At 45.7% G+C, this 14,539-nt stretch overlaps 1 protein-coding gene across 1 annotated transcript in view; it reads left to right on the plus strand. All coding sequences in view use genetic code 11, as the record gives it.

Moving 5' to 3' along the window:
- Positions 1 to 1,112: 1,112 nt before the first annotated feature.
- Positions 1,113 to 14,539, plus strand: part of EGR_02054 (Dynein beta chain, ciliary) — a gene marked incomplete at both ends in the record, with an annotated part of 20,263 nt that continues 6,836 nt past the window's right edge. Inside the window, 23 exons of the mRNA XM_024491303.1 lie at positions 1,113 to 1,460; positions 1,513 to 1,709; positions 2,470 to 2,759; positions 2,844 to 3,055; positions 3,148 to 3,384; positions 3,502 to 4,049; positions 4,847 to 4,915; positions 4,987 to 5,438; positions 5,507 to 5,751; positions 6,121 to 6,306; positions 6,478 to 7,563; positions 7,601 to 7,804; positions 7,882 to 8,106; positions 8,276 to 9,244; positions 9,341 to 10,177; positions 10,261 to 10,418; positions 10,971 to 11,397; positions 11,612 to 11,822; positions 11,859 to 12,135; positions 12,216 to 12,699; positions 12,771 to 13,083; positions 13,446 to 13,834; positions 13,899 to 14,495. Of these exons, the coding sequence (XP_024354156.1) occupies positions 1,113 to 1,460; positions 1,513 to 1,709; positions 2,470 to 2,759; positions 2,844 to 3,055; positions 3,148 to 3,384; positions 3,502 to 4,049; positions 4,847 to 4,915; positions 4,987 to 5,438; positions 5,507 to 5,751; positions 6,121 to 6,306; positions 6,478 to 7,563; positions 7,601 to 7,804; positions 7,882 to 8,106; positions 8,276 to 9,244; positions 9,341 to 10,177; positions 10,261 to 10,418; positions 10,971 to 11,397; positions 11,612 to 11,822; positions 11,859 to 12,135; positions 12,216 to 12,699; positions 12,771 to 13,083; positions 13,446 to 13,834; positions 13,899 to 14,495 (8,961 nt within the window). The remainder of the gene's footprint in view (positions 1,461 to 1,512; positions 1,710 to 2,469; positions 2,760 to 2,843; positions 3,056 to 3,147; positions 3,385 to 3,501; positions 4,050 to 4,846; positions 4,916 to 4,986; positions 5,439 to 5,506; positions 5,752 to 6,120; positions 6,307 to 6,477; positions 7,564 to 7,600; positions 7,805 to 7,881; positions 8,107 to 8,275; positions 9,245 to 9,340; positions 10,178 to 10,260; positions 10,419 to 10,970; positions 11,398 to 11,611; positions 11,823 to 11,858; positions 12,136 to 12,215; positions 12,700 to 12,770; positions 13,084 to 13,445; positions 13,835 to 13,898; positions 14,496 to 14,539) is intronic.

Here is a 14,539-nt window from a genome sequence, read left to right on the forward strand (position 1 = left end):
ATTAAAGTCACACCAACGCAGTTCAGTGAAGAGTTGCATTGTGAAGGTGTATTTTACAAGTCGTGCATAGTTTAGCCTAGGAATTAACCAGACAATACATTGAAAACCATCTAAGGCCATGGCCGAGGTAAAGTTATAAATGACTTGTTAAATGTAGTTTGCCATCTAGTGCGTGGGAACTTATGCATTGTATTTTACCTGCAAAAACGTTGAGGAATAGCATCATAATCCTCCATTGTTCAAAATTCAACTCGAGATGTTTTTTGAAGGACGAAAGTTTATGTTTACAAGATCGGTGCTTTGGAACAAATAGATATGTCGCAGCTGTTGAATCCCTCGTCTGATGATTGTGAACTATCTAAACATTATTAGCAAATGTTTGATTGAGGTAAAACATAAAGACGTCAGGAAAAAGTTGTCGAATAAAAAACAGGCTTGTCAGACTTACCTTTGCTGGTTCCAATCACATAGCACTTGAATTGGCTCTGCAGCTTCGGTTATTGCACTGTTTGAAGGGTCACATGACCTCCATATATTCTAGAATTGGATCAATCAATGTCATGCTTCCTTTCAAATTTGAATAAGGTTCGATTTGTCTCCCTATTCTCCTTTGCTCCAGACACAGCTTTTCAATCTCGTCGCTCATCCCTTGTCTGGAAAAGATTGCAGACTTTTGGGGGCAGTAGTTGCGACACAGGTGCCACACATTGGCACCTCCTTCTCTTAAGGGCTGATTTTACGTGACATCAATTTCTTATAACCACTCCGAGTCATTCCCAAAGTCAGACCTGCAATACTCAAAGGATTCTGGCACAGTAGAGGTCGTAATGTCATCCTAGACTTGCCTGATCCTGGTGTTGAGGCTATGTGTCAAAATGTGGTATGATCCAAGTGAAAAATTCCACAAGGTCATATCAGCTTGGTTTTTAGTGTGACAAGGGTAAAGTGTTTAATGGTGAGAGGGAATCAAGGCGACGGCGTTTGATAGGCGAATAACTGCACTTCACAGCTGATCAGTTGAAGGGTTTAACGATAAATCGATAAGATCAAATGTTTGAAAAGTAAAACGGTGCACTTTTGATCGCACCGAAAACCTTGTCAAGGCGCAGACGATGGAGGAGTTGGACGATATGCGTTTGCGCTTCGTCTTCGACTACCTTCAAGCCATGACAGATATGAAGCCGGAGAAGTTGTTGAAGGTGAAGGAGGACATGGTCACAATGGACAAAATTTTGGAGTTTTTTGAGAACCAAGACGAGCAGTTGATGATCATCATCCTCCCGTCGGGTGGACAAATGGAGGTTTACAACAAATTTCCCGCTGTCATGAAAAGCAAGGGTTACTACTTTGTCAAGAACCAGCCAGTTAGCTTTGAAAAGAACATCGACATGAATCAGTTAAAATCGGGAATAATCTACGGAGATTTGCACAAATCGCCCATTCACCACTTTATAGCCTTTGTAAACTCAGTAAATCTGCTCTATCAGCTTTTTCTCACAACCTCTTATTCAGGTACTAGCTCCATTCATTCTCAACGATAAGAATCGGGAGGATTGGCCAGAGTCACTGAATGAATACATTAAACGGGACCTCTACAATTTGCAAAAGAAGTCCGAATTCGTCCTCGCAAAGATGGAAGGCCGAACGCATCTGGCTCATCCGGTTAAGTTAGACAAATTAGCGGAGGGGCAAGATCCTGTCACTGCAAAGTAGGTCTCGTGAAATACCTACTTGTAAAACATCAGTAGAAATTTTTTCCGTGTTCGGTTTGTTTTAATAGTCCAACTTCTCATTTGCTGAGGAGCCATGCTGCCGCGTTATAATTTGCCGAAGGTAAATTGGCTTATTAATGATCCGGTTCCGTAAAACATTGTCTGTTCACAAAGCTGACTAAGCACGTTGGGATGAATGCTGATGCCTATGAGGCACAGCTAAGCTGAAAATGGGACTTTCGAGGTGGAAGAGGCTTATCCCTTTCTTTCCTACTACGTTTATACGTACACTTACCCTGACACTTAACTGCTAATTAGCAAGCTTCGGCGCAAACCATTCTAGGGCCATCTGCCTCACTTCGCCATCGGTGGCGAATCTGCAAGTTTCCACCGCTCTAATGCTCGTTTCAATTCCGGAACAAAGTAGAGCACACATTTTGACCCGGTGCAGCTTTCGTCGCGTCTGTGGTAGCCTGATTACTTGCGTGAACTATCGTTTCGAAGCGGCTCTCTGCCTTACTACCTGGTAATAGACCGTACTTGTCGCCTCTTAGACGTATTGTTCAGCAATGTTAACGTCCTTGCAAATGTCAATTTCCGGTTCGACGTGAGCGCTTGACTAAATGTCACATCAACCACTATTTTACTTGCTAAACAGCTGAGGTAAAATCTCAACAAACGAAAATTTGGCATCACATTTAAATTCCTTCTTCTTTCTAACGAAATGGTAAAAAGTCGTCCGTTTTCATCTCACCAGAGGTGAAGACGCAATTGGGAGTATGCTGTGCTCCATTGAGATGACAGTGGTTGACTGGAACAAGCAAATAAATGAGTGCTTGGAGCAGAGCTCAGAAATGTGTGTCCCAAATGGTCAGTTGCCATTGCCCTCGCACGAGTTCGACTTTTGGAATCAGCGGACCAGCAGCCTGTACAACATCTACGACCAATTGGTACATCCACAGGTCAAGAAGATGGCCATCATTTTGGAGGAGAATGGATCTGCCTATACCACTCTCTTTAGAAATCTCTTCAAAAAGGTCGTCCGAGGTCAGTTCTCTCTCCCTCTGTTCGTATATGCTATTGTCATCCTTTTTTGACATCACATAATGGACTTTTCTATCCGCCTTTTAGGTGTAGTCGAAGCGGAAACGATTGTAATCTTTCTGACCCCCTTGATGAAGTACCTTGATGACTTGGAAGCTTTGAGCTTTGAGGAGTGTAAACCAAACATCCAGCCATTGGTGCACCTTCTAGCGTTGATTTGGGTCAACTGTGAGTACTACCGTGAGCCCAACAGAATGGCGCTTCTAATTAATGAGATCGCCAATCTTCTCATTCAACAGGTAGATCGGTTTCCAACATTAAGCGTTGTCATTTGGGGACTTCATCCTCGGATAGCTCATTCCTGGCATATGCATCTCATTCCCCATTTTAGTGTCGACTTTACCTCGACCCCTCGGAAATTGTGAAGGAGGAGCCAGACGATGGAATAAAAAAACTGGACGATTCATTAGACATACTTTACCACTTTCGACGCGTTATTGACGAGTATCGAGCAAATGTGAAGGAGTCCTGCATTCAACATGGCATCGAACCTGCTGAATGGTACTTCCACAATAACTGGATTTTTAAACGCCTGAATGCCTTTATTGAACGTCTGGAACTCATCAAGGTAAGCTCCTGAATACAGAAATCAGGGCTGATAAAATACCCTTCAGAACCTTTCAAATACAGTCCAAATTCTCTTTAAACTCAGTCGATCATATCTGATGTCATTTGTTTTACTTAGAAATACTTCAACTACAACGTCGACTATAATCGACTGGAGAAGATAGAAGTCTTGGGAATAGTTGGTGCAAAGCTGTCAAAGAGCCTTGGCGATATGTACGAGGAGTACCAAAGTGCCTACAAAAATTTTACTGATCTCAATATGGACTGTCTATCCACTGAAGACGATGTCTTTCTCAACGAGATCCAAAAGTACTTCAAGATGATTGAGAATTACGACCATCGAATGACCTCAATTTTGTTGCGGAGTTTCAGTAGCTGTCCCGATGCAGCCTCGATGTTCAAAACCATCTTCATGTTCGGCCCCCTACTGGAGCGTCCACTTATTGCACCATACATTGAACACTGCTTCTACGACCTTGTTGAGATAATGCACAAGGATCTGGACGAATGTAAACTCATTTTGGATAGACATGTGGACGACGAGGGGATGCTGAAACAGGCAATTTTTAAGAATCTACCACCGGCTTCCGGGGCAATGGCCTGGTCTCTCCAACTACTAAGGCGGGCAGATGCTCTCATGAAGCCATTCCATCATATCGATCATCCGTGAGTTTTTCTCATAGTTATCCATAATCCAGCAGGTTTCGCAGTGGTTCCTTTTCACCTAGAACAGATTTTTGTTAAAAAGGTGAAAGTCTATAGAATTTGGCATAGTAAAACAAAAAAGCGTTGGTGTCTTTATTTATAAGCGGAAGTAGAATTGGCCGAGCTGCCACTCCCGTGTACGCAACGATTCGCTCGTGTTTGCCGTAAAGGCCTGATTTGTCTTACTGACATCCATCAATGCATAAATTGTCTTCCAAATTTTCGAAATAATCGTCTCCCAACTGTGAATCTAATCCGAGTCCGTTCTTTGAATCACGCCATGTGCCAATTCCTCTGCTACCCATAAGCAGTTCTACAAGCAAATGTAGCTCTTCACCAAGGGTGATATTTTCTTCTTAAATGCGCACACTAGATCTAATTGCCATGAGCGAAGGTACAAAGATTTCATCCAAAAATTATTGCTACTTCAAATAATTAGTAAACTTTAATTCTTTTGAGTGCCTGGTGGTATGGCAATCACGATTTCAAAGGCAGCATTGCTCTCTTCCGTGGTGTATGAACCCTAAAATGGTTTTTATCATCAAAGTTTGAAGCCATGAAGTGGCTCCCATATCTTGCTTTGTGTCTTGGAGATGACTAATCCATAATCCAAGGAGTACTTGTTAGTGAATGTAAGCAATCTTTGATAGCACATTACGCTTAGGGATTGGTTTCCAAATTGAAATATCTCTAGCAATAGTATAACGGCATTAAAAAGTAAAATCTTTTGGGTTCTTAATAAAAGCTTTCACTTATAGAGCCGCAAAGACAGAACGAGCAGACAAACTAAAACAGAAATATGAGGAATTGGTCACTCTCCTATCTGAGTAAGCTCTGAAATTGCAATAAATACTGCCCTTGGGGATTTGGAGTTCTGTATCTTCTCTTTTGTGTTTAGCTTTAGGAAACTAAAGCTTAAAGAGTTGTGTGATTCAGCACCCGAAAAGTGTCGTGTCAATCTCCGACTTCCACTCCTACGTCGCGACCCAGAAAGCCACCTTCTGGCAGTTAACTTTGACAACCAGTTGATCGAAGTGCTCCGTGAGGTGCACTACCTCCTCATGATGAGCGGCGAAGGTCCTTGCGACCACGATGTGTCCCCAGAATTCAAGGCTGCGGTCCCGAGTCCTGCAGACCAGGTCAAGGAGAAGCTGCCTCCAGAGAGTATTGAACTTTTTGAGAGAGCCGAACCGTTGCGTGAGGCAAGACTCAAATTGAACCAAATCGCCAACGCCTACAACACAGTTCGGCAGCAGACCTACACCGTAGAATACCCTCTCATTTCAGCCGATGTGGAGACCTTTGATAACAGTCTAGCTCCAGCTTTTGAAGAGATGAACTGGGAGGATTGTGAGTCTTCTTTTTACACAGAACCCGAGAAGTGAATCGAGAGTTTACCAAGTTGCTTTTTCTTGCAGACGAAATAGGCTTCATCGACAGTAATCTGGTAAAAATAAGTGATCTGCGTGATCGTGTTCTGACGGCTCATGAGAATCTGCGAAAGATAGGCGCGTTGGCTTCACTATGGAACAATCTTCCACTCTATCAGGGCAAAGAGCGCAAATACGACTGTCTCATTCCGCTGGAGGACCGAGAGCCTATCAGGGAGGCACGCTATCGTGAGATGGTTGATGCTGCAGAGAAGATTCTCCGGCTTGTGGCGGTAATTTTCTTTTCGTTTTTTTAATTCAGACCCACATTTACTGTTTGGAGCCTGGTAAGTTTACGCGGCAGTTGGAATCATTTGTTCTTCATCTTGAATCACTGGATCCTCTTGTCTTCTGTCGTATTTTAAAGCTAGAGAACTCCTCTGAAGTTGTATGCAGACATACCAGTATAAGAGATTCATGAGTAGCGTACTGAAGGGCTGAGAGGCCAACGGGAATGACTGAAAGGACATGTAGCCATGGGGAGGTACAATCCATAAGGACTGAAGAGTCCGAGTAGTTAAAGAGGCAGTTTTGGTTTACTCTAGGCAGATGTGAAGTGGAGCCCATTGTGAAACTAAGCTAAAAGAAACGTCCCTTTTTAGGAGAATATGTACCTTTACAATGCGACACCAGATTCACCAGAGTGGATAGCCTATCAGGAGGCGATGGAAGATGTTATCCTGGAGGGCTTGACGGAGGCCGTCCGCTGCAGCCTCGCCTACATGTCCGATCACACGGACAAGACGAAATCCGAGATGCCGCTGATGCAGGGATCCCTCATCATTGATGTCAGTTGGTGGAATACTGTGGTTCTATCCAACGCATCAGCTGAATTTAGTCGTCAAAATGATTTGTAGTTATTAAACTCCCACATAGCCAATAAAGCCTTCAATCCTTTAAGCCCATAAGTAGACCAAGACTTACGCCTGTTAGTAAAGCTTCACCCTTTTACTTTCCAGGGTACCCAGCTAAGATTCACACCAGCCATGCATGAAGCCCAAGGCGAGAGTCTGATGGATTTGGTGGACAGTTTGGTGCAGGATATCACTGACCAATCACGTTTAGTCCCCCTTCTTTCCAGTCATCCTCCCCTGCCCGACATTAGAGCAGAACGGGAGGCTGCTGAACAAAAGGCTCGGGAGGAGGCAGAGGCTCTAGAGAGGAAGAAGGAAGGCGAAGAAGCCGAGGGAGAAGGTGGAGACAAAGAGGTCGAGAGGAAAGGCGAGGAGGAAGGAAGTGAAAAGGCAGAGGATGAAGAAGGAAAAGAGGAAGACGAGGAGGCCTCTGCTTCTGTGGCTCAAGAGGAGAAGAGCAAGAGCCTTCTCTCCAAGGCTTCGGATGAGAGCGCTCGAATCTCCAGAACTATAAAAGACCGAGTGGGATTCTCCTATCAGGTCATGCAGACACCCGAGATTGCGGACCTCATTATGAAGATTACCGACCATGTGAATGCGGTAATGCGTGCGGCTTCGGAATATCAAGTTAATCTGGAATCAAATTACTCATTCTACTGGGCTGAGGATAGACGTGAATTCATCCGTCAATTTTGTCTTTATGGACGGTTATTGACACGAGACGACATAGATGTAAATGGAGATGTAATGGCTCCAGAGCATCCACCTACTCTTGACCAATTCAGGGATATTATTCTCAAGTACGATAAAGTTTTTGAAGATGTGGAGAAGCTTGAAGACACACACATCTTTGACAACTGGATGCGTGTAGATTTGAAACCCTTTAAGGTGGCACTACTCACAGAGATCCGCCAATGGAGTGACAAATTCAAGCAATTCCTTGTGGATCATGTGACCAATACCCTGAGTGGTCTTAGCTCCTTCATTCATGACAGTAATGAGGATCTCTCTTTCAAGGTGGCTACTGAGAAAGTGACCTACGATAAGCTCGTAACAATACTGGAACGCTTGAAGCTCATCCGGGAGGCGGAAGCTGCAACTGATGCCGGATTTGATCCACTGAGAGAGACTGTTGCACTGTTGAAAGAGTTCGGTGAGGAGTTACCGGAGTCTGTCGTCAAACTGTTGGAGGTAAGTTAATCGGGGCAATCTAATTAGTGCCTTCTAGGTATTACCTGCCCAATGGAATGAGCTGAAGAACTTCTCAGTGATCACGAAACAGAAAGTACAGCCTCTTCAAGAGAGGGAGGTTCAAAATATTCGAGCCCTGAGCATAGACTACGATGAGCAGGCTTCGGCGATGCGGCGTGAGTTTGCCGAGTCGAATATCTTCCAGTATGAATGTCCGAACCCCTACAGTCAACTTGATATGGTAATCCGATTGCATCTATCCCTTGATAACCAGCTGATGGGTGTCCTCTCCGTCCCAACCGCTTTTACCTTTTACAGTGGGATGTCCGGTTGAGTGAGATAGAAAAGGGCGTAGCCGCAATGCAGGTCTCCGCAAAGTCATTCGATGTCCGCGACATTCCCAATTACGTGGATTTGAAGGCCATGCGTAGGGAGATGAAGGCAAACAAGAAGATGTGGGACTTGGTGGAAACTTTCAAAAGTTATGTGGCCTCTTGGAAGACGCAACTGTGGAAGCAGGTCGACTTCGAGGCAATTGAGGACGTGAGTGAGAGCTTACTCTTCACTACTAACAAAGCAGAAGGAATTATTCCTAAAGACAGCATAGGGCGTACGAGCCTGGAAGTAGTTCCATATAAGATCCTCATAGTGCATGGAAGGCCACTTGCGAGATTCGCATAACTTGACTTGAAGCATGTAACTTTCATTCCAGGTCATTCGCGACATTTCTCTGGAGCTGCGATCTATGGACAAAGACGTGAAGAAATGGCCGGTTTACAAGGGTCTGGAGGCGGTACTGAAAGACATAGGTGCTTCCATGTCCGCGGTCAGTGATTTGCAGAATCCTGCTGTCAAGGATCGTCATTGGGTGGAGCTCATGCATGACACCGGTGCCGTGATCGATATCAGTGACGACACCACGCTGGAAGCTCTTCTCTCCTTGAACCTGCACAAATTCGAAGATGAAGTTCATGGAATTGTCTCCAAGGCTATGAATGAGCAGAAAATTGAGGCGGATCTGGAGAAGATTGACTCCATCTGGAGGGACATGTACTTTGAGTATGAGCCGCATGAGCGAACTGGTCTGCTGTTGCCGAAGCAAACGGAGACTCTTACCACATTCCTTGAGGAGACTCAAGTCAAGGTGCTTGACATGATGGCAAATCGGGATAATGCCTATTCAATTGTCAAGATAACCTATTGGAATAAAGCTCTGTTCACTGCTGACAAAGTTCTCTCTCTGTGGTTCGAGACACAAAGAGTGTGGTCAGGTCTGGAGGCTATATTTGTCCTCTGTGATGATATTCGTGAACAGTTACCGAAGGATACGGATCTCTTTTTCGAGCACGACAAGGAGTTTCGACTTTTGGCTGAAGAAATAGCCAAGAAACCGAAAGTCATCGAGGCCACCACTAGCCAACCTGAGCTCTTTGATAACATTCAGGCTGTACGCGATGGCCTGGCGATTTGTGAGAAGACACTGGCCGTCTACCTGGAGACCAAACGATTAGCCTTCCCAAGATTCTACTTCGTTTCACAGGCCGATTTGATGGATATTGTAAGCAAGGGAAAAATGCCAGAGAAGGTGTTCAAACACCTCTCCAAGCTGTTTGATAGCATCTGCAACCTTGAGACCAACCAATCGAATTCCAACTTGACCGCTCTGAAGATGGAAGCCAAGGTAGGTCTAAACTTTTGTTTCTTGTTGACATTTGAACTCCACGAAACTGTTGTGCTCAACTGTGTTCCAGTCTGATAGCGTTCATCTTTTGGGTAGGATGGTGAGATTGTCAAGTTTGTCTCGACGTTCACCCTGGAGGGTCAGGTGGAGGAGTGGTTGAATCGCTTAATAGACGAAATGGTTCACACTATGCGTGCAACTCTATCGGAAGCCGTGGCTGCATACGAAGAAAAGCCTCGCGACCAGTGGATTTTTGACTACCCTGCTCAAGTGGCCCTCACCGGCTCACAAATCGGATGGACAGCTGAGGTTGGTATCGCATTCGCACGACTGGAAGAGGGCCTTGAAAATGCTATGAAGGAGTACAACAAGAAACAGATCGCCTCACTTAGCACCCTAATCGAGATGCTGCTGACTGATTTGACTCCTGGAGACCGTCAGAAGATTATGACCCTCTGCACCATCGATGTGCACAACCGAGATGCCGTCTCTAAACTCATTACAATGAAGGTGGATAACTCAAGAGCCTTTCCCTGGCTCTCCCAATTGCGTGTGAGGTGGGATGAAAAGGTGAATGAGTGCTTTGTCAATATCTGCGATGCGGAATTCGCCTACGCGCACGAATACTTGGGCTGTACGCCTCGATTGGTGGTTACGCCGTTAACGGATAGGTGCTATATCACGCTGACACAGTCCCTCCACCTCGGAATGAGTGGTGCACCAGCAGGGCCTGCTGGAACAGGCAAGACAGAGACCACTAAGGACTTGGGTCGAGCTCTCGGCACCATGGTCTACGTCTTCAATTGCTCCGAGCAGATGGACTACAAGTCAGTGGGCAATATCTACAAGGGCTTGGCTCAGACTGGTGCCTGGGGCTGCTTCGATGAGTTCAATCGCATTGCTGTGGAGGTCCTCTCCGTCATTGCCGTGCAGGTGGGAAAAATGTCCATGTTTTTATGTACAAAATACCTACCTGGAGAAGTGAAAATAAAATGTTTTTATGTGCCTTTACACAGGTTAAATGCATTCAGGATGCTGTCAAAACAAAAAAGTCCATATTTGACTTTCTGGGGGAGACGATACCACTAAAGCGCTCCGTGGGTCTCTTTATCACCATGAATCCCGGCTATGCTGGTCGTACTGAACTGCCAGAAAACTTGAAGGCACTCTTCCGGTATGTTCCATCAAATCTACTTTAAATTGAGATCAAAAGATGGTGGAACAATGTGCTCAACATCTTCCCCATCAGAGTCACGAATATGTGACACATATCCTCTGTCACTTTATAGTCACTAGTTTTATTAAGTCGGTTTATTTTGAAATAGTAAACTGGGTATAAGACGTTCTTGGTTTGAGTGGCCAATTTTGAGGGTATTTTGTGGCATTTTTTGGTGATGATCAAGCGACGTCGTAGTGGAAGGTAATCGGTGTTGGTGTCGTTTTCTTGGCCTCTCGGTTATGGTAATTCATACATCTGATCATCGAAAAAATGGTTTTGTGCTCTTGAATCATCTGATTTACCTAAATTAGTTAATCTCCCCTTTGAAAAATTATATAACTGCCTTTTCCACCTACGGTGAGTTATGAAATATAAGTAGTCTGTGCGAAGGTGTACCGATAAATTTGACGCCGGAATTCAGGAGCCATGGTAATAGCTAGTCTGTTCACTGCCTAAAGAACTACGGAATGAATGAGAGAACTGACGAGCTCTATTTACTCTCTCTAGCCCCTGTGCGATGGTGGTGCCTGATTTCGGTCTGATCTGCGAGATTATGTTGGTAGCAGAGGGCTTTCTCAGTGCCCGCATTCTAGCGCGTAAATTCATCACACTCTACGAGTTGTGCAAGGAACTGCTCTCCAAGCAGGACCACTACGATTGGGGCTTGCGGGCCATCAAGTCAGTGCTAGTGGTGGCAGGCTCACTGAAGCGGGGTAATCGCGAGATGGCTGAGGATGCGGTACTAATGCGGGCGCTGCGTGACTTTAATACCCCCAAGATCATCACCGATGATCTGCCCGTCTTCCTGGGTCTTATCAGGGATCTATTCCCTGCTCTTGAAGCCCCGAGAAAACGGAATGTCAAGCTGGAGGAGGAGGTGAAGAAAGCTACTCTGGATCTAGGTTTGCAGACTGAGGATGCATTCATTCTTAAGGTGAGAGGCGTCAAGGTTTGGCGTAGCACCTGATTTACTCCTGAAGGAATTATCAGCCTACATGCCTGGTAAAAAGGAGGCGGAAAGTGTCTGGGTTTCTTTTTATGGTTGTATATTGAGCTGGAAGACTGGTGACATGGAGGGTCATCGTTACCTTTGATGCACTAGTCAATCAAACATCCTATTTGGTGCATTTTGTGCCCTTGCATGGCAGGTTGTGCAACTGGACGAACTTTTTGCGGTCCGTCACTCCGTCTTTATCAATGGCGGTGCAGGGGCAGGAAAAAGCGAGGTCTGGCGTACCCTCTATCACACTCACCTCATGAATGGCCGGACACCCACTGCTATTGACCTTGACCCCAAGGCCGTGACAAATGATGAACTCTTTGGTGTCATTAATCCTGCCACCAGAGAGTGGAAAGATGGTGAGTTCTCTTGATGGTGATTATGACTTTGTTTAGGTCTCTTCTCAACGATCATGCGAGACATGGCGAACCTGACTCACAAGGGACCAAAGTGGATAGTGCTGGACGGTGACATTGACCCAATGTGGATTGAGTCACTGAACACTGTGATGGATGACAACAAGATTCTCACCCTGGCTAGTAATGAGCGAATTCCTCTCACACCGACAATGCGTCTTCTGTTTGAAATTAGCCATCTGAAGACAGCTACTCCTGCTACCGTCTCTCGAGCCGGTATACTCTACATCAATGCCAGCGATCTGGGATGGCTACCGTAAGTAAATATGAGGCAAAGCGCGTTTTCAAACCATTCCACCCCCAAATTAGACGATGAAATACCACTATTGCCTTCAGGTATGTTCACAGCTGGCTGGACAGTCGTGTGAAGAACAACAAAGTCCTTTCTCGCACCGAACGTCCCGCTTTGTCAATTTGCTTTGACAAGTACGTCGGTCCTTGCCTCGAGATCTGTAACACGAAGTTTAAAAAGATCACCACTATACCCGATTTGGCCCATGTCAACATGCTCTGCTACCTACTTGAGAGCATGCTGGACGCACAGAAGAGCTCCAAGGATCACCGCGAATTCACCAAGGAGAACTATGAAGGTCTTTTCTGTTTCTGCTGTGTATGGGCCGTGGGAGGGGCCCTATTTAAGGATCAAATGTCAGATCACCGACAAGAGTTTCATAAGTGGTGGGTGAATGAGTTCAAATCGGTTAAATTTCCTTCCAACGGAACCATCTTTGACTTCTTTTGGAGCCTTACGAGCCGCAAATTCGAGCCGTGGAGCTCGCTCCTCAAACCCTACGAGAGGGAGGAGAATCAACCGCTACAGGTGGGTTGAACATTATCAACTGTTGCACTTCCGAGTGGGATGTGAAAATCCCATCATTCTGCTTTGTGTAGAATTGTCTCGTTCCAACTGTGGAAACTGTCCGTGTGCAGTACTTCTTGGACAAATTGATCCAATCAGGCAGGCCCGTCATGTTGGTGGGTGCAGCCGGAACAGGAAAGTCGAACATTCTGCAGGACATGTTTGCACACCTCAGTAGTGAGGTGTTCATTGTGAAGAACATCTCCTTCAACTTCTACACCACCAGTATGATGCTTCAGGAGATTTTGGACAAGAGTTTGGAGAAGAAGGCCGGGAAGAATTACGCTCCACCGGGCCAATTTAGGATGATCTACTTCATTGATGATCTCAACATGCCTGAGGCTAGTGCTTTTCCCCTTGCAATCCATGCTGTTGCTTAACTGATAAGCTCCTCATATTATGAGCGGGGTAGAGTGGGTAATGGAGGTGTCCTCCTGTCTCTGGACAAGGCAAGCTCTTAATTCCCCTCCTCTAGGAAGCATAGATGTCTATTCTTGGCATTGCTACGACTTTTGAAGGGCTTAGGGCAGAAGTAGTACTTGAAACCTCGGTCCTAGTAGTATGTAAACCGGTTTTAGTGATCATCTGGTATTAGAGAGGATCTCAATATTACTGTAAGTACCGAAAAAGAGAAACCGAAGGACCCTAATCCCCCCCTGACTGTTGTTTGTATCGTGGTGGCGTCTAGGTGGACAAGTACTTCACAGTTCAGCCGCACACTCTAATGCGTCAACACATTGACCACAAGCACTTCTACGATCGTACAAAGCTGACCCTGAAGGTGATCCACAAGACCCAGTACGTGGCAGCCATGAATCCCACGGTAGGCAGTTTCACTATTCAAGATCGACTTCAACGTCACTTCTGCACCCTTGCACTCTCCTTCCCCGACGAGTCGGCTGTCCAGTCCATCTACACGACCATTATGAGCCAGCACTTCAGGAACAGCAACATGGCCCCCTCCATTGTCAAGATGGCGTCAGGTCTGATCACTGTGGCTATCGCAATTCACAACAAAATCACGTCCACCTTCCTACCTACTGCGGTGTGCTTCCACTATGTCTTTAATCTACGGGATCTGTCCAACATTTTTCAGGTATGATCTTCAAAAGGGAAAGTTAAAATGTGACGTCTCTACTTGCATTTTCCCTTGATTGTAGGGGATGCTCTTCTCTGAAGCTGAAGTATTCACAACAGATTTGAGTATCCTCCGCCTCTATCGCCACGAGGCGATGCGGGTCTACTCCGACAAGATGATCTCTAAGAACGACATCAAGCAAGCAGTGGGTATAATCACCAACGGTATCACCAACGTCTTCAATGAAGTATCTCCAGATGATCTGGCCGCTGAACCGACCCTTCTTTGTCACTTTGGTCGAGGTCTGGACGCCGACAAGCAGTACGCACAGATCCGGTCAATGGAACACATAACGCAGGTGCTTGTCGAAGGTCTCGAGATCTACAATGAATCCAATGCAGCTATGAATCTGGTCCTCTTCGGTGATGCTGTGGAGCATGTGATGCGAGTGTGTAGAATCCTGGAAATGCCTCGGGGCAACTGTCTGCTCATTGGAGTTGGCGGGTCTGGAAAACAGTCGTTGTCTAGACTCGCCTCCTACATCGTCGGATTTGAGGTCTCCCAGATTGTCCTACGACGCAACTACACTATGTCGGATCTCAAGGCGCATATGGCAACTTTGTACACCAAAACGGGACTCAAGAATGTCCCTGTTGTCTTCTTAATGACTGATGCCCAGGTGATTGAATGAAGGCCAGTTTTTATAATCCTATCCCCTCCCCC

The sequence above is a fragment of the Echinococcus granulosus genome, assembly GCF_000524195.1.
Source record: "Echinococcus granulosus chromosome Unknown EG_S00009, whole genome shotgun sequence".
Taxonomy (NCBI): Eukaryota; Metazoa; Platyhelminthes; class Cestoda; order Cyclophyllidea; family Taeniidae; genus Echinococcus; species Echinococcus granulosus.